The 20,972-nt window shown below is 42.4% G+C and overlaps 1 protein-coding gene across 1 annotated transcript in view; it reads right to left on the bottom strand.

Moving 5' to 3' along the window:
- The window catches only part of GALM (galactose mutarotase), a gene marked incomplete at both ends in the record, with an annotated part of 54,670 nt that overhangs the window by 33,283 nt on the left and 415 nt on the right, over positions 1-20,972 (bottom strand). The window contains 3 exons of the mRNA XM_084235268.1: positions 1,491-1,572; positions 5,557-5,763; positions 12,437-12,591. Of these exons, the coding sequence (XP_084091394.1) occupies positions 1,491-1,572; positions 5,557-5,763; positions 12,437-12,591 (444 nt within the window). The remainder of the gene's footprint in view (positions 1-1,490; positions 1,573-5,556; positions 5,764-12,436; positions 12,592-20,972) is intronic.

Below are 20,972 nucleotides of genomic sequence, written 5' to 3'. Positions count from 1 at the left end.
CCCTTCATCCTCTGCTGTTGTTTAGTTCTCTTAACTATGCCATCTACATTTACCTGATCTCTGATTTTGTAAGATCCTGATAAGAATATTTATCTACTGCTTTGGTAGAATTACTTAAATTTCTGTAAGTTGTCACAAATAACAGCAGTCCCTCCAGTTACTTTCTGTCACCCATCTGCCCCCATGGAGGCAGCTGGGGGTCTGAAGAATGAAAACCACATCACTCAGTCCTGGAAATAACACATGAACCAAGGTTGTTGCTTTTTAAATTGAGATAGAATTCACATACCCAAAATTCACCTTTTTAAAGTACACAATTCAATGGGGTTTAACATATTTACTGATATACTAAATCACCACTAATTCCAGAATCTTTTCATCACCCCAAAGGAAATCTCTTACCCACTATCACTTCTCGTTCCCCACGCCCTCCACTAATCTACTTTCTATTTCTATGAATTTGCCTATTTAATTCAAGTTATTTTGAATTTATTTTCTTACATTGTTGTTAATCTTTGCCCAGTACTTGATTTCTCCCTTCCGGTGTAGTTCTTGTAGTTCTCCCACCACTATACCACTAGGGATCCATCACCATAGTCCCTTGTGTTCTTTCCTCCCTTGTCTTGATCCTTCACCCTCCCCTCCCCTGCTGTCTGCCTCAAATCTATGGTCAGCTTGTAAGTTCCATCTTTTTCCTAACCCTTCATTCGGTTTCTCTATATTCCACATGTAAGTGACACCATCCCATATATATTTTTCCTTCTGACTTACTTCACTTAGTATAATCCCTTCCAGCTCCATCCATGTTGCCTCAATGGTATGAATTTAGCTTTTTTGATTGCTGAGTAGTTGAATCAAGGTATTTTTCATCCCAAATAATAACCAAGATGATCTTCATTCAGTTAACTTAGGAGAAACACCCCCCCCCACACACACACACACGAGATTTGACTTTGGCACCTCCTCACCTTCTCTTTAGACACTCTGCACTCCTGTTCTGCCCCACCCCCTCAACTGTGTTTCAGGCATGACTTACCTGCATTTGCCTTTTGTCCTTAGGGTTAAACCCATCTACCCTTCCCTTGTCCAACAAAACCATGTCGCGTTGTGTGTGTGTTCTGTACGTGTGAGGTGATATGGCAGGCAAGATATATCTCTGCTAAGGTGCTCAGATGTAACTGTTCACATTTGAACAGAGAACACTGAGAGTCTAAGTCTCAGGTAGGATGACAATATGACCCAGTCTGTTGGGGACTCTTCTAGTTCATGCCTGTTGCCCTGGCTTACTTATTAAATAGCATCCCTTTTCTCTCTCAAAAGTGTCCTAGTCTGGGTATTTAATTATGTGGTCACCCAATCTTAACCAAAACAAATGACTAATCATGGTAATTAATGCGTTTTTGGCACATCAACAGGGAATTGAAATCAGATAAATCTCAATGTTCCTCAGATCAGCCCTTCATTGCCATAAAAAGTGTAACTTCACCAACCTGTAGGAATGAGGTTTTCATCCACAGGCAAAAAAGCATCAGCTTCTATAGTGACTTCATGGTCATATATGTTTGAGGAACCCTGAGGAGGAAAAGGTAGAGAAAGAAAAGATTTAATGCTTAATTCAAAAAAGATAAACACATGCAATTTGCAGCAACATGGATGGCGCTGGAAGGGATCATGCTCAGCGAAATAAGCCAGAAAGAAAAAGAAAAATACTGGATGGTCTCACTCATAGCAGGAATCTAGAAAACTAAATAAGGGACCAGGAAAATGAATAACTATAAGAAAGTGAAAATCAAAATCAACAAAAAACTATGAACCAGAGACACTCTATGGGGGGTGGGGGCAGGGAGGGGAGGGATTGGGGTCAAAATAAGGGGGTTGCAATTGAATGGGGAATATAAAAATAAAAATTATTTTAAAAAAAGATTTAATGCTTAGCTTTATTTTATATATTTGCTTCATAACTTCTTCTGCTGAAATATTTTCAGGCATTGACAGAAACTTTACAAATCCAATTTTACCTCTTGATTAATGCGTTGATTAAAATATTCACTTAGATACAGGTAGACAAGAACTCAAAATAGCAGCTGGTGAATTTGGAAGAAGATTTCAAGTGGGAATCCAGCATATATCTTCTTTTCTAAATGGGAGTATGAAGCTGAAAATTCAGTGAAAACAGTAGTTTGTAAGCCTTTTAGACTTTGGCTTGTTAGCATACAGACTTCTTCCACTCTCCTCATGGGCCAGGCACACAAGAGCAAGGGTTAGTGACCTGGAGCAAACTGGTGCTGATGGCCAAGTTATCGCCCCCAGGCTTACAAGAGGTGGGCTACCTGTCACCCCTGCTCTGGCCCAACTCCCTCCAAGAGCACCCACTCCTTGACACATGATAAAAACCCAGGAGTCAGAACCTGGATCCCCTCCTGATCAGTGGTCGGAAGACCTGGGGTCTAGTTGCATCTCTTGCTTAGAGGCTCCAAGGAAGTCTCCTAGTGTCCTAGAATCTCATTTCCTTGGCTGTAAAATTGGGCTGATGGTGGCCCTCCATTTTCCAGGGCTCTGGAGAGAACAGTTTAGTAAAGATACGTTGTGCTGCTTACAAACTAGAAAATACACATGTATATTTCTAATAAAAAGGATTACTTTTTATGATTAATAGGAGCATATTTTAAAAACTCACAGCAGAAGATGTGGGAAAGGGACCTGATGAAGGCTTTTGCTTAGTAAATGTTCAAAAACAATTGATTCTCAATTGAATGTGATTTTGCCCCACAGGGCAGAATTTGACAGTGTCTAGACACATTTTGGGTGGTCACGACAGGGGTGGTAATGCTGCTTGGTCTCTAGTGGGAAGAGGTCATGAGTTCAACTAAGCACGCTACAATGTACAGAACAATCTCCCCACCCCCACAACAAGGAATTATTTGGCTCAAAATGTCAATGTTGCCAAAATTTGAGAAACCCTGAGCTAAGCTAAATGGAAGGGCTATTTGGTTCCTAAGGAGCACAAGCAATAAGAGGCAGAGGGCTGCGGGTTGCCTGGAAACAGATTCTATGCTCGGAAAGACTCAGGACACATAATCAAAAATAGTTGTCCTGAGGATAAAGGCCAAGATTTTAAAGACTGTGAGAATCTATGTCCAAACATAACAGAAATTGGTTTAATTACACTACAAGGAGGCTTGTGTCTGAAGAACTACGATTCTCTTGTATTCTCCCAGTGCGTACATGACTGGCAGAGGCAGGGGTAGGTGGAGATAAGGTCAGGGCAGAGGCCTTTCCTTCCTCCACATGTTCCATCTTAGTCATTTCTTGGGTCACCCTTCTGGCCTAGGATGGCCGGTCCAAAATGGGACGGGGCCATATCCCTGCCTAAGCAATCCCACACGAGAGGGATCTCTCTCCTTAGGGGTACTACCAGTACCCCAGAAGCCTCTGGGACTGACCAGAACAGAAACGAGGGGAGGGACTTGGGGGCTGTTTCCTAGCTCTATTTGTTCAGTGCTCATATCAGTGCCGAGATGTGTTCCATGTGTGACTATAGATCTTCCATGGTTACCTTGAGAGAAACCCATTGCAAGCTGAACATATCCTAAGTCAAAAATGCATTTAACACACGTAACCTACACGGTATCTTAGCTTAACCTAGCCTACCTTACATGTGCTCAGAACACTTCTACTAGCCTACAGTTGGGCAAAATTATTTAATATAAAGCTTATTTCATAAAAAAACTGTTGAATATCTCATGTAATTTATTAAAAACTGCACTGAAAGTGAAAACCGTCGGAAGAGTGTTAGTTATTTACCCTTGTGATGGCGTGGCCAGCTGGGCTGAGGCTTGCTTTCGCTGCTAGCATCATGAGATAGTATTGTACTGAATATGGCTAGCCCAGGAAAAGATCAAAATTTAGAAATACCTGTCACTCCACATCCCTGTAGGATTAGAAGGGTGGCAAATTCTGGTCAGGAGATAAATGTTGAAACAGCCTCAGTGGACCTGTCATTCTCTTCACTGGACCCACTGGCAGATGTGTTATTTCATGCACAATTTCTCTTTTTATTTCTGAATCTATTCCTCCTCCATACCCTCCCCCAATTGGAAAACAGGATGTCTTAAGTATACAAAAATGTGGAAAATAGTGAAAAATCAGCATAATCTACCTTCTACCTAAACCACTTCTAATTTGTCTATTTCTGTCAAGTTTCTGTCTGAGCTTATTTTTAAAAGTCGGGCAGTGGGGGTGGTTCTTTATGTGCCTTACTGCAGAACTGCTTCTGGCTGGGCAAGTTTTGGTTTTTGGTTTATCTTTAAGGCCTCATGTAGGATGGTAGAAGGCCTTGAAGATAAAGAACAAAAAAGTGAATGGAGAACTTTTACTTCAAGGTAGGAAATCATGCCCGAGGGGTTCAAGGATAAAGGACAGTGTTAAGTCCTTCAGATAAAGAGGATGTAGCTGAGATAACCTACTAGCTTACTTTAGCTCACTTTTTTATTCTGTCTCATGTAGCAGGGTAATTTATTTCCATTAGGAGGAAATGGGTCATTTTGAGGATATATGCCATGGGCTCCTCACCACTCTGAGGGTGCCCATTTTAGGTGTCTTTCCAGACCTCAATCCCTGTGGTGAACTAATTTTAAAGTCTTTTTTAAAAAAATTTATTTATTTATGCATACAACTGGGGTGTAGGCCAGAGCTGCGGGGAGTGAAAGGATTCACCAGAGACACAGTGGGGAGCAGAACAGGCAGATTCACTGAAATACACTGCTAAGGGGAGGAGTAGGCAAGACAGGAGAGGTCTGCTGTGCCATGTGGGTGGCTCCCTGGCCGGAGATTGAACTCATATCATGCCACCATGGCTGGCGATAGCTTGATAGTGCTGAAACTTTAACCCCTGCACCACCATGGAGACTCTAATTTTAGGGTCTTTATCAACAGGTTCATAAAGTATTTCTAACAGTGGCTGACAAGACACAGGTAGCTATATTTATGAAATTGAGAATATGCCCACAACTCTAAAGAAGCTGGGTCTTCTAAGCCTAAGTTTAAGTCTTTCCACCGTTCTGCGCAGAGTCTGCCTGACCTGCAGAAGCTCTGGGGCAAGCTGGGTGGGCTGCACTGAGACAGCACCGGCAGAGACCAGGGGGGCTGGGTCATGCACATTTCCTAAGCTCCAAGGATGGAAAGTGCCTGAGTAGAAAGCAATTTGGGTGGGTAGGAGTGGAACAGGGGCGTCAAATGTGAGTACACCTTACATTCAGATGAGAGGGAATCCCTGAAATATCTAGCTATTTGTCTGAGCATGTGAGAAACAGGTAATTGTCTTGGCAGTACAATGTACTCATTCGCTCCTCCATAACTTTCATTTATTGAGTACCTACCATGTGCCAGATGATCTGCTGGCACTTTTTATTATCTTGGGGGTGATCCCATTACCAGAGTAATTCCATACTGGGGTTGTTCTCTCTAGTCTCTCCCCTAGGTCATTCCACAAAGCACCAGAGAGGAGAAAAGAGGAAATTACACTTTATATTCCAGCAGGAGAGCCAGTTCACTTACCTGACCTGCCAGGTTGAAGTAGGAATGGTTGGTTAGGTTGACAGGTGTGGTCTGACTGGCCTGTGCGCGATAGTTGACTACCAGCTCCCCACCGTCCAGCGTGTATGTCACCCAGACTTTCAACTCTCCAGGGTAGCCCTCCTCACCGTCTGGACTGACACGTGAGAACTGGACACCATTTGACAGCACTTGAGGGGTCCAGAGGACCTAGGAAAAAGTGTTTTCAAAGCTGGTCAGTCACTCCAGTCCCAAACTATATGCCACATTTTGGTATCAAAGAACTGATTCCAAAAAAGGAGGTGATTAGACAGTCATCAAGGGTTTTGATTAATGGCCTGGATTTAAATTATTCAAAAATTTATTTATGCCTAAAAGTGACTTCCGAGAGAGAAGATTTTTTTTCCTCTTACCTACTCTCATTTCCCACACACTTCCTTTCTAAATTTGCGTGTATGTGTCTGCAGTATTTCTTCTTCCCCTTCTTTAATTTTTTAAAATTATTTTATTTTGTATATTTTTTACATCATTTTTCATTTTTGCACAATGTATGCATTTTCATCTTGGTGATAGTCCCCATACAATTCCCACCCCCCCCTTGTTTTCATCCTACTCCCTCCTCCCCCCATAGTGTGTCTCTGGTTTATAGTTGCTTGTTGATTTTGATTTTTACTTTATTATAATTAGTCTTTTTCCTGGTCCCTTATTTAGGATTTCTAAATTCCTGCTATGAGTGAGACCGGTATTTTTCTTTTTCCTTCTGGCTTATTTCACTGAACATGATCCCTTCCAGCTCCATCCTAAATGTGATATCCTAATATCTGCTAAGAGAATTAAAAATAATCTAAACAAATCAGCCCCTTCTCCTGGGGCTAGAAATATTTGTAAAAACACTCCAAAGTTCTCTGGGCAGAGTTCCAAGTAACTAAGAAGGCGCTTGCTCCCCGAGGAAGAGTTTCTAGCTCACAAGTGAAGAGTCCTCATCTGGGGCCGGGTTCTGCCCTCACCCCTTCGCTCCCTTATGCGGGGGTGGTATTGTTCCTTCTTTGCTGACACCAGGTTCCAGTTCCTGTTTGGACTGACTTTGGGGCATGTGGGTTGGCAAGTGTCTGGCTCAGAACTATGTCAGACCAGGCCTGGGTAAAAAAATGTGTAGATCTTAAAAGGGACTTGACGGCCTCCCTGTTGGCGCAAGGGGTTTATCATTGCACTATGAAACAATCCGCAGCCTCTGCAGTGTGAGTTCGATCCCTGGCCAGAGAGTAACCCACATGGCACAGGAGACCTCTCCTGACTCACCCGCTGCTCCCCTCAGCAGTGTATTTCAGTCAGTCTGCCTGTTCTGTTCCCCACTCTGTCTCTGGTGGATCCTCTCACCCTCCAGCACTTCTGGCCTGTACCCCAGCTCTTGTGTGCCTAAATAAATAAATCTTAAAAAAAAAAAGGAACTTGAATGCCAAGAAGAAAGTGCTAGTTCAGGAGGTCCAACTCCAGCAGTGCCTGCTGAACACACTGCCTCATTAGCACTTGAGGGCCGCCTTTACAACCCGAACCGAAAGCTTATGTTTTGAACCTTGTTCTCAGTGATTTTCTTCTTTGTTAGACCCTGTGCTGCCTTAATGCACACACAGGGACACAAGCTCAGGATGACCCAACTTTTGCAGTCCCCTCACCTTTTCCCCTCTTTCTTGCAGCCACATGCAAGATTCTAACAGTGAAGTTTTGGTGTTAGGTTAGTAAAATGACCTGTAATTAGTTGTTGCTCCCTTCTTCTTTGAGATTTCTACTACCTTTTTTTAAAAAAAAAAAAAAAAAAAAAAAGATTTGGGTCTCCCCGGTGGCGCAGCGGTTGAGCGCTGGGTTGTGAAGCTGCCCGCAGCCTCTGCAGCGCTGGTTCGATCCCTGGCTGCTCCCCGGCCACCGGAGGAGGGTCCCACATGGCGCGCAGACCTCTCCTGCCGCCTGCTGCTCCCCTCAGCAGTGTATTTTGGTCCTTCTGCCTGTTCTGCTCCCTGCTCTGTCTCCGGTGGATTCTCTCACCCTCCCGCGTTTCTGATTGTATCCAGAGCTTGTATAAATAAATAAATAAATAAATAAATAAATCAATCAATCAATCAATCAATCTTAAAAAAAAAAAGATTTATTTATTTATTCATGCAAGAACTGGGGTCCAGGCCAGAGGTGTGGGGAGTGAGAGGACTCACCAGAGACAGAGTGGGGAACAGAACAAGTGGATTGCCTGAAATACACAACTGAGGGTAGCAGCGTGGAGACAGAAGAGTTCTGCTCTGCCATGTAGGTTTCTCCCTGGCCACTGGGGATTGAACTCATGCTGCAGAGGCTGACAGTGCTCTTAACAGTGCTCTCTTTAGCCCCTGTGCCACCTGGGAGGCCCTCTAGTACCTTTTTCACAAGAAATATTAATGTGTTTTTGTATAACTTGTCAGACAAACAATGCTGATTTTGCAGCTTAGCCATTATAATTCTGGTGAAACCTTTGGGAATAAATTATGTTATTTCAGAAAAACTAAAATCTAGAAGCCAAGAACAAAAGAGCCTTTATTTGGGAGCTAGATTTGTTCCTGGCTCCCTGTATGACTGTGGGTATTAGAAAAAAGATCTTGAAGCTTTCTTCTTTTTCTAGAAAATACTGTTTTAAGAATGGCAAGAAAAATATAAAGAATAGTTTTCTAAAAGCTTTTTGCTTTAGGAATAGGGACAGGAATCTTGTGTTAACATCTCAACTTTGCCTTAGGGGCCTCAACTTACACTTCTAGGGAAGGGAAAGCCAATATCTATCAAGTGTCCATTATGAGCAAGGCACTTTGCTAGAAACTTGACACACCCTGTCTCAGAGCTAACTTAAAATTGGTACCATTATTTGTATATAATGATGAGTATGCTGAGACTCAGAAAGGAGAAACTGTGCCTATTCCCTCGTTTTATATGATAAGAGGACAAGGTGACCCCCAGTCTCTTAGGGAAGGCCTGAGGTCACTAGTAAAGGAGAATTTGCAGTCACAAGACCACCATTAGTTGAGTGCCCACCAGTCACTGACCAGGTACTTTACATAAATGATTTTATAAGGTTAGGGTTTGAAGCAAATGAAATCGCCATCTTGGAATGTCAAAACTGTTAAACATTGGGCCTCCCCTGGTGGCGTAGCAGTTGAGTGCTGGGCTGCAAAGCTGCCCGCAGCCTCTGCAGCGTCCCCAATTCCATCCCCCGCTGCCAGCGAGGGGCCCACATGGCACGACAGACCTCTCCTGCCGCACCCACTGCTCCCCTCAGCAGTGTATATCGTCAGTCAGCCTGTTCTGTTCCCCGCCCTGGCTCTGGCGAATTCTCTCACCCTCCCACGCTTCTGACTGTACCCAGTGCTTGTATAAATAAATAAATAAGTCTTTAAAAACAAACAAACAACTGTTGAACATCAGTTATTTCATATGACTCCAAGAAATATTATTACCCCCATTTTATATGCAGACTGAGCAGACTGAGTTCAGTGGCATTAACTTGCCAATGCCCACCTCCCACATCTCAGGAAAGTAGGGCCCTTTTATAGTTCATGCCTATTGTTTTAAAATGAAAACAAAACCAAAAAACAACTTTATTTGAAGTCCACATGTAATGAATGACAGAGCTATGATTCAAACTTAGGTCTGACAATCTATATCCTTCCACAGCTTAGTTTAAGTCACTTTTTTGTCCAATTCTCCATTTTCAACAGAAGTGTTGAGGCTAAACACTGTTATTCCAAATAAACTTCAAAGACAGTAACATCTGGGGACTACGGTGGGCTACAGGAGTGGCCTGTAACACAGGCTCTGCCCACCCACTCCTGGCATGGCCTGCATCTTTTTTTTTTTTTTAAGATTTACTTTTATTTATTTATGCACACAAGAACTGGGGTATAGGGCAGAGGTGTGGGGGGTGAGAGGATTCATCAGAGACAGAGGGGGGAGCAGAATAGGCTGAAATACACTGCTGAGGGGAGCAGTGGGCAAGAAAGAAGAGGTCTGCTGCGACACGTGGGTCAGCTCCCCGGTTGGGTATAGAACTCATGCTGCAGTGGCTGGTGATAGCTTGATAGCACTGAGACTTTAAGCCCTGCACCAGCAGGGAGACCCTGGCTTGGATCTCTCTTATTGATGTTACATTTGCCAGGAAGGGGAGCTCAGCAGGAGTGGAGGTTTGTGCCTTCACCTACGGTGAAAGCAGCTGGTATTTGAAACAAATTCACTGACCTTAGTAAAAAATTAATTTTGTACCCTAATTATCTCCCAGAAATGTTGATCTTTCAAGGCACTTAAAATATAAACACTGTCTTATGTCTGAGTAAAACAAAAAAAAATTCTGAAATAGGAAAATTTTAGAAATATAATATTTGAATACTAGCTCAGTTTTCCTTCTTTAGAAGGACACAATGGAAAGATTTTTGTGTAAACCAATATTATCAGGTAAACATAATTCATGGAAAGTATATCCCTTCTTCATGGGAGCATGCTCTGACCCAGTTTCCCTGTGAAAATTTCCAAATTTGTATCTCTTATATCATTTCTTTACCTGCTCCTATCATTTCTAGTCCTGTCAGTTTATTCAAAATTCATCTTTTAAAACATGTTGGGCCTCCCTGGTGGCGCAAGGGGTTAAGCACTGCACTATGAAGCAATCTGCAGCCTCTGCATCACGAGTTCAATCCCCAGCCTGCCAGGGAACAACCCACATGGTACAGCAGACCTCTCCTGTCTCACCCGCTGCTCCCCTCAGCAGTGTGTTTCGGTCAGTCTGCCTGTTCTGTTCCCCACTCTGTCTCTGATGAATCCTCTCACCCCCTGCGTCTCTGGCCTATACCCCAGCTCTTGTATGCATAAATAAATAAATCTTTAAAAAAATTAAAAAATAAATAAAACAACACGTTAATATAAATAGAGAAGTATATACCTCCAAGCCATCAATTATTCCGTAATCATTGAGATCAAATGCAACTTAAAGCAAAGCTCATCTAATAGTGCCGGAGTTACTATATCAAAACCCACTGTCCAAAGACTGTTAGTGGTTCTATAATAAGATTCCACACCCTTTCTCATCCCTCTCTGGTTGTTGCATTGCTATTCTCACCCATATCCACTTATTGAATAAAATGTTATTTTTTCATCGAGGGCAGCTCAAAATCCCACCTCCCCAGATGCTGTTAATTTGCCCATACCCATTTCTAATAGTACACCACTAATATCCAATATTATGAGACTTCTGTAGCCCCCTGTAACAGCCATGTTAGGGTCTGGCTCCTTCACTATATCCTAAGTCTCAAGAACCCTTATCCTATTATGCTCTATGGTTCACAGAAGGGGCTCAGGAGGCATTGAAAGATATGTGTACTCTCTATATGGCTATATTTCTATATTTCTATATATACATGTTAAGCAATCACAGAAAACACCAGAGTAGTAAAGAGGGAACAGGAACAGGTGCTAGAAACTCTTCTGAAGATCCCTATCCAAACAGAGCCAGCCTTAACTTCCTCTGGTTGGGGTTTGCCCATGGACCTGGCATATTGCAGAGGCCTCCTACTTTCATGCCGCCTTGGTATGAAAAGACCCTTCATGGAAAAAGGGGGAACAACTCAGGCGGTCTGGTTTGAGGCCACAAAAAGGAAGCAGTGGGACAGAGAAACAGAGTGACCAACTTCTTTCAACAGGACTGGTGGTGGTCAGAGGCAAAAAAGTAATGTAGTCCTTAACTTCCATGACTTTCTGTCTCTTCTATGTCTTGTCTAGAAAGTACCTGGGTTGTATAATTTACTTTTATTTTTTAAAAAAATTATTTATTTATGTATATAAGAACTGGGGTACAGGCCAGAGGTGCAGGAGGTTAGAGGATTCACCAGAGACAGAGTGGGGAGCAGTACAGGTGGCTCTACTGAAATACACTGCTGAGGGGAGCAGCGGGCAAGACAGGAGAGGTCTGCTGCTCCATGTGGGTTAGTTAGCTCCCTGGCGGGCATCGAACTCATGCTGCAGTGGCTGCTGAAAGCTTCATAGTGCTACGACTTAACCCCTTGCACAACCATGGAGGCCTAGATGGTATAATTTAAAGGAACGTTAACTATCAAAATTATCTTCCTCATAATCTGAAAGTAGGCTACGAAGAAAATCAGCAAGGGGTTAATCTACAGACTACCAACCAGGTAAGAAGCAGAAGGCCAGGCCTTCTACCTCGGGGAGAAGCGTGGTGATCAATTTTCTTTCCTAAACTTGTTTTTTCAGGGATTCACTTGGGGAATAGGAGTTTTAATGTGGAAATCAGGGACAGAGTCTGAGGTAACTTTGAGGCATGAGGTGCTTCAGGGGAAGAGTAGGCCTGGATGTGGCGCCATATTGAGTGGGTGTGTCGGGTGGGGTATACCAGCCATTGTAGCTCAGAATGAGGCCTTTGTGCCAGGCCAGTCAACTTAGAGTTCTGTGGCCTTTCAGAGCCTCATATTTCTCATTTGGAGGGAATACAAGGTTTTAGTAAAGTTTAGAAATAATATATTCAAATGCCTTGTGTGATGAGTGATAGGTATTATTATGAATCCACTTTCCTATCGTGCCTAAGGTCAACCTGAGTCCTTGGTCTCAACACTGCGAAAAAGTTGTGCCCTATCTTCCCTAAGTCAAAGTCCATTGATTTCTTTTATAATCTGCCTGTTAGAGTCAGATAAGCTAGAGAAGGATGGAACAGGGCCAGTGAATCTGCTCCTCAGAATTACCCTTTTCCCCATATCATCTTACAAGCATTTGCTCCAGTGTCAAGGACCATGCATGGTAAGCAGAGGTATGCTTGAAGGTACTTCAGAAGTGTGCCTGGTGGGAACTCTGTCCGATGCCCCAGACTCACCTTATCAAACCCTCTGACTCCGCCATGCAGACTGTTGGGTGGTCTGTTAATGGGTAGCTTATACAACTTCCCATCCAACGAGAAGGTTCCTTTGGCAATTCGGTTGGCCACTCTGCCAACCACTGCTCCAAAGTAGGGCTGCTCCTGGAGGTACTCTGAAAGGACACAGGATGACAGTGTTTTTTAAAACTTCATACCAAAGGTGAGGTGCACACTGCTGCCTACCCCTTTTTCTGAGGGGATGCTGCAACTAATAACGTGGCTATATATAAGTCCTATATCTTAGTCCTTAGTGTTCTTCATATACCTTTTCCCTTTCCAAAAGTAATTTGTGTTTTTTTAATGAACATTTTTTAAAAACATCATAAAGTGCAAAGAAGAAATTTATTTATTTATTTATTAAAAGATTTATTATTTTTATTTATCTATACAAGCACTGGGTACAGTCAGAAGCACGGGAGGGTGAGAGAATTCACCAGAGCCAGAGCGGGGAGCAGAGCAGGCAGAAGGACCGATGTACACTGCTGAGGGGAGCAGCGGGCAGCAGGAGGGGTCTGTGCACCATGTGGGACCCTCCTCCAGTGGCCAGGGAGCAGCCGGGGATCGAACCAGTGCTGCAGAGGCCGCGGGCAGCTTCGCAACCCAGTGCTCAATCGCTGCGCCACTGGGGAAGCCCGCAAGGAAGAAATTTAAACCATCCTAATCTATACCCTTCCATTATGTAGTTTACACACAAATGTACTTTATTTCTTCTTTTTATAAATTTGGGGTATTAGTATGCATGCTGCTTTTTCTAGGCCAGTCAATTACCTTAACTAAAAATTATATTGAAAGGAAACGATCTTACTTTTCTTTTCCTTTAAACTTTTTTAAATCCTACAATTAGTTCATGAAAATAACCTTTAAAGAAGTTTAAATGATACTCAGGAGAGAGTGTAGGTTTCCCAGAGGAAATCCAGGATGCCCAGTTAAGTCTGAATTTCAGATAAATTATGAACAACTTTTAAATGTAAGTATATTCATACTATTATTATACTTGGGACATATTTACACTTAAAATATTTTAAAATATTCAACATCTATCTCAAATTCAAATTTAACTGGGTTTCTCGGTATTTTTATTTGTTAAATCGGCTACACTTCATGAAGAATAAAACATGAAAACCATCTTGCGATTCTCAACTCCTTCTCGTGCTAACCACTGCCAACAGTTTGGTACAGACACTTCCAATTTGTTTTTTTTTTTTACTACAAATTTAAGCACACATCCAGATATGCAAACAGGGCCTCCCTGGTGGCTCAAGGGGTTAAATCTCAGCATTATGAAGCTATTCACAGCCACTATAGCATGAGTTTGACTCAGTCAGGGAGTTAACCCGCATGGTGCAGACCTCTCCTGTCTCACCTGCTGCTCCCCTCGGCAGTGTATTTCAGCCTGTTCTGCTCCCACCTCTGTCTCTGGTGAATCCTTTCACCTCCCCCTGCTCACCTACCTCTGGCCTACACCCCAGCTCTTGTATGCATAAATAAAACAATCTAAAAAAACATGCAGACACACACATACTCTATATAAAGAGAATTGTACTGTACATGCTGTTTTGTGACTTTTCATTTATCAACTGTATTCAGATCTTTGTGTGATTACATGTCCATCAACATGCTCCTTTTGATGGTTGCATATATACTGGTGAGCATAAACTGGGGCTATTCTAGGACTTTTCTTTAAATTCCTCTGTTAGAATCTTCCAGTTTTGATATAATGGCAAAGATTAAAGTTTGCAGTATATTGTTTTTTCTGTTATCACCAAGATGACTTCCTACTCCATTTCTTGCTCAGATGTACTCAGAACTCCATCCCCCTTTCCTCTGGCATGCTGGATCCACCACATCTGCTGTGAATCAGAACAGTTTTCAAGCTTATGACCCATGTTTACCCAGGATATGGACCCTGAACTGATCAGCCATTCCTAGGTCACAAGTTTCCATTACTCAACTTGATGGGCACAGTGAAACATTAATCATTCTCTTTCAGGCCTTTTCTGGTTCACTTTCTTGAGCATCTGCAGGTTCCTCAGAGGCCTGCCCATGGCCTATTATTATTGTTAACATTTACCAAGTGTGTCCTCAGTCTCAGGCACTTTCTAAATGTAACTCACTTCACCTTTTTTTTTTTTTTTTTTTTTTTTTTTTATAGAGGCATGCTTTATTTATTTGTTTGCTGGTTTGTTTGTTTGTTTTGTTTATACATGCACTGGGTACAGTCAGAAGCACGGGAGGGTGAGAGAATTCACCAGAGCCAGAGCGGGGAGCAGAGCAGGCAGAAGGACCGAAGTACACTGCTGAGGGGAGCAGCGGGCGGCAGGAGAGGTCTGCACGCCATGTGGGACTCTCCTCTGGTGGCCGGGGAGCAGCCGGGGATTGAACCGGCGCCGCAGAGGCCGCGCGCAGTTTCGCAACCCAGCGCTCAACCGCTGCGCCACCGGGGAGGCCCTCACTTCACCTTTGCAATACATTCATGAGGTAGACACCATTACTATCCTCATTCAAGGTGTGGAAATTAAAGACAAAAAGGTTAATTAACTTGCCTCAAAATACACAAAAGGGAATGTGGTGATGGTTCACAGGTGATATGGCGGTGGGAGAACTATGGGGACTAAAACGATGTAAAAAAAATTGTTTTAATTAAAAAAAATACACAGCTAGTTAGGGGCAGAATCAGGATTTGATGGGGCTGTCTGGCTCCCGGGTACACAAGGCTTTCTGGGTAACTGACATAGCTAGTGTCCCTTGGCACAAATCAGGCTGATTGATCTCTCTGCTAAGTTACATCTTTTTGCTTGCTCAGCTTTCTTTTGTTTTTGTTTTTTTTTTTAAAAGATTTATTTATTTATACAAGAACAGGGTACAGGCCAGATCCGCTAGGAGGGTAAGGGGATTCACCAGAAACAGAGCAGGGCACAGAACAGGCAGACTGAAGAAATACAGTGCTGAGGGGTGCAGCGGGTGAGACAGGAGAGGTCTGTCGCGCCATGTGGGACCCTTGCCAGCCGGCTGGGATCAAACCCACGCTGCAGAGGCTGCGGACAGCTTCACCGCACTGTGCTCAACTGCCTGCACCACCAGGGGAGGCCCTCAGCTTTCTTTTGAAGCTATTACCTTTAATACCCCTTTTGGGAAACCAAAAGGAGGCCCAAAGAACCAAACAATCTTTTTTTGGTTTTTCTTTTTAATAGATTTAAAAAAAAATTTTTATAATAGCAAAATTGAGCAGAAGGTACAGATTTTCCCTATAGCCCCTGCTACGTCGACACATGCATAGGCTCCCATATCACCACCCCCCACCACAGTGGTACATTAATAACAATTGATGAACCTACTTTGACATGTAATTGTCCCTTAAAGCCATAGCTGACATGAAGATTCACTCTTGGTGTTGTACATACTATGGGTTTGGATAAATGTGTAATGACATGTATCCACCATTATTCTATCAAACAGACTAATTTCATTTCCCTAAAAGTCTTCTGTGTTCTGCTTATTCATTCTTCCCTCTCCTTTCATCCCTGGCAACCTCTGATGTTTTTACTGTTCCATAGTTTTGCCTTTTTCAGAATGTTCTAAAGTTGGAATCATACAATGTGTCGCCTTTTCTGATTGGAGTTTTTTGCTTAGTAACATACATTTAAGATTCCTCTATCTTTTATGACTTGATAGCTCATTTATTTTTAGCACTGAATAATATCCCATTGTCTCTATGTACCGTCCATCTACTGAAAGACATTTTGTTTGCTTCCAAGTTTTGGCACTGCTACAAACATCCGTATGTGGATTTTTGTGGGGACATCCATTTTCACCCCTTTGAGTAAAGACTCCAGAGTATGATTGCTCCATCATATATACTGTTAGAGTATGTTTAGTTTTATAAGAAACCACCAAACTGTCTCCCAGAGTGGCTATACCATTCTGGATTCCCACCAGCAATCATGAGAGTTCCCGTTGCTCCACATCCTCTCCAACATTTGGTGCTGTCAGTACTGGATTTGGTGATCCTTATGGGGCTTACTCCTGTTTTAATTTGCAATTCCCTGATAACATATAAAGTAGAATATTCATCTGTTTTCAGGATCTCAAAAATGTTAAGTGGAATTTTTATCCAAAATTCTCCAGCTATATCTATTTTTGACTCAAAACTTGATTCATTCAACAAGTGTGCCCCAAGCTCCTACTTTCTGCCAGCCATATGCCAGGAATTGGAAACAAGGACATATTCAACAAGGCTGCTGTTTCACAGGCTTCAAGAATTCCCTCAGGGCCTCCCCGTGGCGCAGCAGTTGAGCGCTGGGTTGCGAAGTTGCCTGCAGCCTCTGCAGTGCCGGTTCAATCCCCGGCCACCGGGTGAGGGTCCCACATGGCACTCAGACCTCTCCTCCAGCCCGCTGTTCCCCTCAGCAGTGTACTTCGTCCATCTGCCTGTTCTGCTCCCTGCTCTGGCTCTGGTAAATTTTCTCACCCTCCCACACTTCTGACTGTACCCAGTGCTTGTATAAATAAATAAATAAATCTTAAAAAAAAAAAAAAAAAAGAATTCCCTCAGAAGAAGCCACTTTCTGGTAACAGTTAATCAGTCCATAGAGACAAGAAGCATAAAGGTAGTACCTTTGGCAATACTAAAAGAATTTATGAAGAATTGAAAGATGGGTCCTTGGTATAGATGAAGAGTATTTATGGATTAAACAACAAGGACAGCAGAAACCACCACTCCCAACTGTCCCTGAAAAATTCTGCAAGACAACTCTATTTTACACTATCTTCTTGTCACTAAGCTTTTCTATCAAATCAGAATTACAAAAAGTGACAGCTCCCAAATTCTGAATAGGACATGACTGAAAAGTTGGTATTGAAACACAGAAAATGCTGCTTTACATGAAAAAGGGCAAAACTTGTAGGTTGAACCATAAATGTTGACTTAATTGAACCAATCAGTGACTTGGATATAAGGTCAAGGAAAAGTATGTCCCTTTTTCTGAGCAAGGCACTGCTTAGAACATACTCATACATGCATGACCACAGGGTGTGGCCCTTCCATTCTTCTATCATACCTAGCTCTCCAGCTCTGACATCCGCCTTGGCCAGCGAAGGACTCGCCAGCCAGAGTCTCTGAAGTCTGAAATAAAATTACTCACTACTCTTACTCAAAACCTTCACACCCTGGCTTTAAAAAGAACCCAAACTTACTTGACAAGCATCTTAGTCACCCCAGATAGTTTGTGTGTTTTTTAATGTCTTCTGGTTGTCCTTAAAGCCTCTTCATGTCATTTTTTCAGGGTTAACAAGTTGAAATAAAAATTTCAAGTAAAGGGAAAGGTATTTGGGCAATGGAAGGAAATGAGATAAAAATTATTAATTGTTCACTGTGGTTGCCAGTATTGCAGCTGACAGCACATTTAATCATCATTATCTATTTGTTTCAGGTAAGGGACAGATCTGGAGAGGTTAAATAATTTGCCCAAGGTTACCTACTTTAAGGGGCAAAGCAGAGATTCAAACCAGGAATCCTCAATTCTCCTATAAGGGCACCTTGAACCCCTCTAACGTATTAAACTGAAGCCTTTAAACTGGTCCCTTTTCCTCTACCCCCTCTTATGTACTCGCGCTTTCTCAAAGCATTAAGTTTATTTTTTCCATAAAGGCTCTCATGGCAGTAATAGTTGGTGTTTTGCCGTATCTGGGGAGAATAAGAAAGGGAAGGAGTCATGCTGACTGTGTGAGTAGGTTGTTTATACCTGTGGCTTATAAGCAAATATTCTCATCACAGGTTTTGAAAGAAATCAGTGACTATAGGTAGAGCATGTAGATGAAAAACATTTTCAAATTTTTTAAATACCAAAAATGGCTGAAAAATTCATAGCCTTTTCATGCTGTAACTATAAGATCATATGATTTACCTCTTTACAATTCTACAGCAAAAAGACTTCACTTTCCCAGGGAGAAATTGAACCATTCTGACCTCCGGTCATGGACATGATCCAAACAGTTTATATAATCTACCTGGGAAATTGGAGATCATTCACATCTAACCTAGCAGCTAGAAAAGTGCTATGTCTCATGGGTAATCCATGCTTAACTCTTTCCTGTGGCTCAAAATATTCTGGGGACATGGTAATATCAAGATAGCTGTTTATACTACTATGTCTTGTTGCTTTAAATGATCTACCTCATTTTTTTATGTAATTTTTTATGTACTTAGACATTCTGAAAGAATATACAATGAAATTTAAGTCTCCTTCCTACCCTTGCACGCCAGAATCCTTTCTTAATGACAACCACTGTTGCCAGTTTCTTAACATGAGTTAACATACCCTAGAATTGATCAAAATAGTAGCAGAACACCATTTCATACTATGATGAATGAGATGATTATGTTTCCTGTTATGATATATATGAAGTCTTCTTTATCTCTGGCAATACTAAAAGAATCTATGAAACTGAAAGATGGCCTTAAAAGGGAACAAAGAGTTACTTGCAATAACCTCAAAGATGTCTCTATATATTAAAAAATGTTACTTAATATTCTGAGGGCATTTTTCCAACTTCTCTTGAAAATAACTTTCCTTTAAAATAAATATCTAAATTATAGCATATGATAATGTCTATCTTGATTCAATGCTCAGAATATTTTAGATTGCTTTGATTTGACCTAGCATTTTATGAATTTTTGTGAGTGTCCTCGCAAAACTGTAACTTCTTGGGCCTCCCCGGTGGCGCAGTGGTTGAGCGCTGGGCTGCGAAGCTGCCTGCAGCCTCTGCAGCACCAGTTCTATCCCTGGCCGGGTGAGGGTCCCACATGGGGCGCAGACCTCTCCTGTTGTGCCCTCTGCTCCCCTCAGCAGTGTGTTTCATCAGTCTGCCTGTTCTGCTCCCTACTCTGGCTCTGGTGAAACCTCTCACCCTCTCACACTTCTAACTGTACCCAGTGCTTGTATAAATAAATAAATAAATCTTAAAAACAAAACAAAACAAAACGGTAACTTCTTTGTCTATTAAGGAACTGGGGCTCCCCAGGTGCTGCCTCATCATATGAATTCCACAAAGACATCCCATGCTTTAAGATCCATGTGATTCATATCAGGATGAAAAAAATGGTACAGAGTGTGTGTGTGTGTGTGTGTATGTGTGTGTGAAGGGTGGTTACCTCTTGAAAGGTAATAAGGCAGAGAAGGAAATGAGGTGAAAAAGGCAAGTGCTCACAGCTTCTCATATTCAATTCTTTTCTGGTTCTGGAATTCTAGTCCACATATACAATTTTCCTTTGATTCCACTGGGCAATTTTGCACAGTCAAAGAATCGCTTTGTGATTTTGTTTCCGCCTAGAAAATGGTTATGGTACTGACAGAGAGTAGTGACTCAACAAAATGGTTCTAAAGAATTCTCTTTTGTTGCTTGTCAACCCCCTTGCCCTCTGACTCTAAAGACAGGATGTGAACCCCAGTCCTGGAAGTTCCAAGGTAAATTGAGTAGAGGGGGAGGGGGAGCTGATATTCCTCATCCCAGAACCTTCCTACCCATGAGTGTCCTATAATAGCCTCGTTGACATTGTCAATGAAGATGAGCCCCTTTTCCAAGCCAATCTGCGGAGGCTCCAAGGCAGACAGACTACCAGAGAGCAAGAAATAGGATCCCCAGAAATATATACATTTGTTAAGGAAAAGGGAACAAATTTCAGTATCCTTAAGAGAAAACCAATACTCTGAGTGAACTGTGACCTCCAACCATAAGCCATGTTACATATGTAAAGAACCGACAGGCAGAAAAACATACCTAAAGGAAAACCTCAAACCTCCTCTCTAGCAGATTTAGAGCACGCCCCTACTACAGAGCAAATGATATTAATTCTCATGTGGTTTCCCTTTGCCAGCTTTCAGACATTTCCCCTCTAGCTACACCATTGTGCCAAGAGATAGCCCCATGGACATTTTCCTTTGTTTGCCTTAATCTGCAACTGTGATTATTTATTTATGCAAATACTTGCTAAGGTCTATCTTCTCAGCTAACCTGCAGGCTCCGTTGGGGGAGGGGAAGCTTGTCTGTCTCATTGAATAAGCTTCTGAGTGCAGAATTAGTAGCTGATCTTAATTGCCCAAGCATTGGGTCAGAATAAGAGCCCACCCTTGTTGGAAGGAGTCCTCATTCTAAACAATAGATTGATTGTCTGCTTTTTCATTCAGCTCAGATTACTGACGAGGCAGGGGGTATGGGCACTATACCCCACAGACCCAGGAGGTTAAGCTGTGTGCATCCACTGAGTTAAAGTTATGAGCATTTCTGAGACAACCAGGCCTCAGAGAGAATGTGATCAGGGAAAAAGGAAGTAGAAGACTCATGTCTTTGATTTTTCCTTCTTCAGAAAGGGCAGGAGGGAGGAACTAGGATCCACGCCCCTTCTAGCCAGCGGTCTCCTCTCTGGCCCTCTCCAAGATTAAGCATTTCAAAGATCGCTCCAGGGTAGCTGGAATTTTATTTTACCCTTTTTAATTAA

The sequence above is a fragment of the Talpa europaea genome (genome assembly GCF_964194135.1).
Source record: "Talpa europaea genome assembly, chromosome: 6".
Taxonomy (NCBI): Eukaryota; Metazoa; Chordata; class Mammalia; order Eulipotyphla; family Talpidae; genus Talpa; species Talpa europaea.
This window is presented reverse-complemented; position numbering and strand designations above follow the sequence as displayed.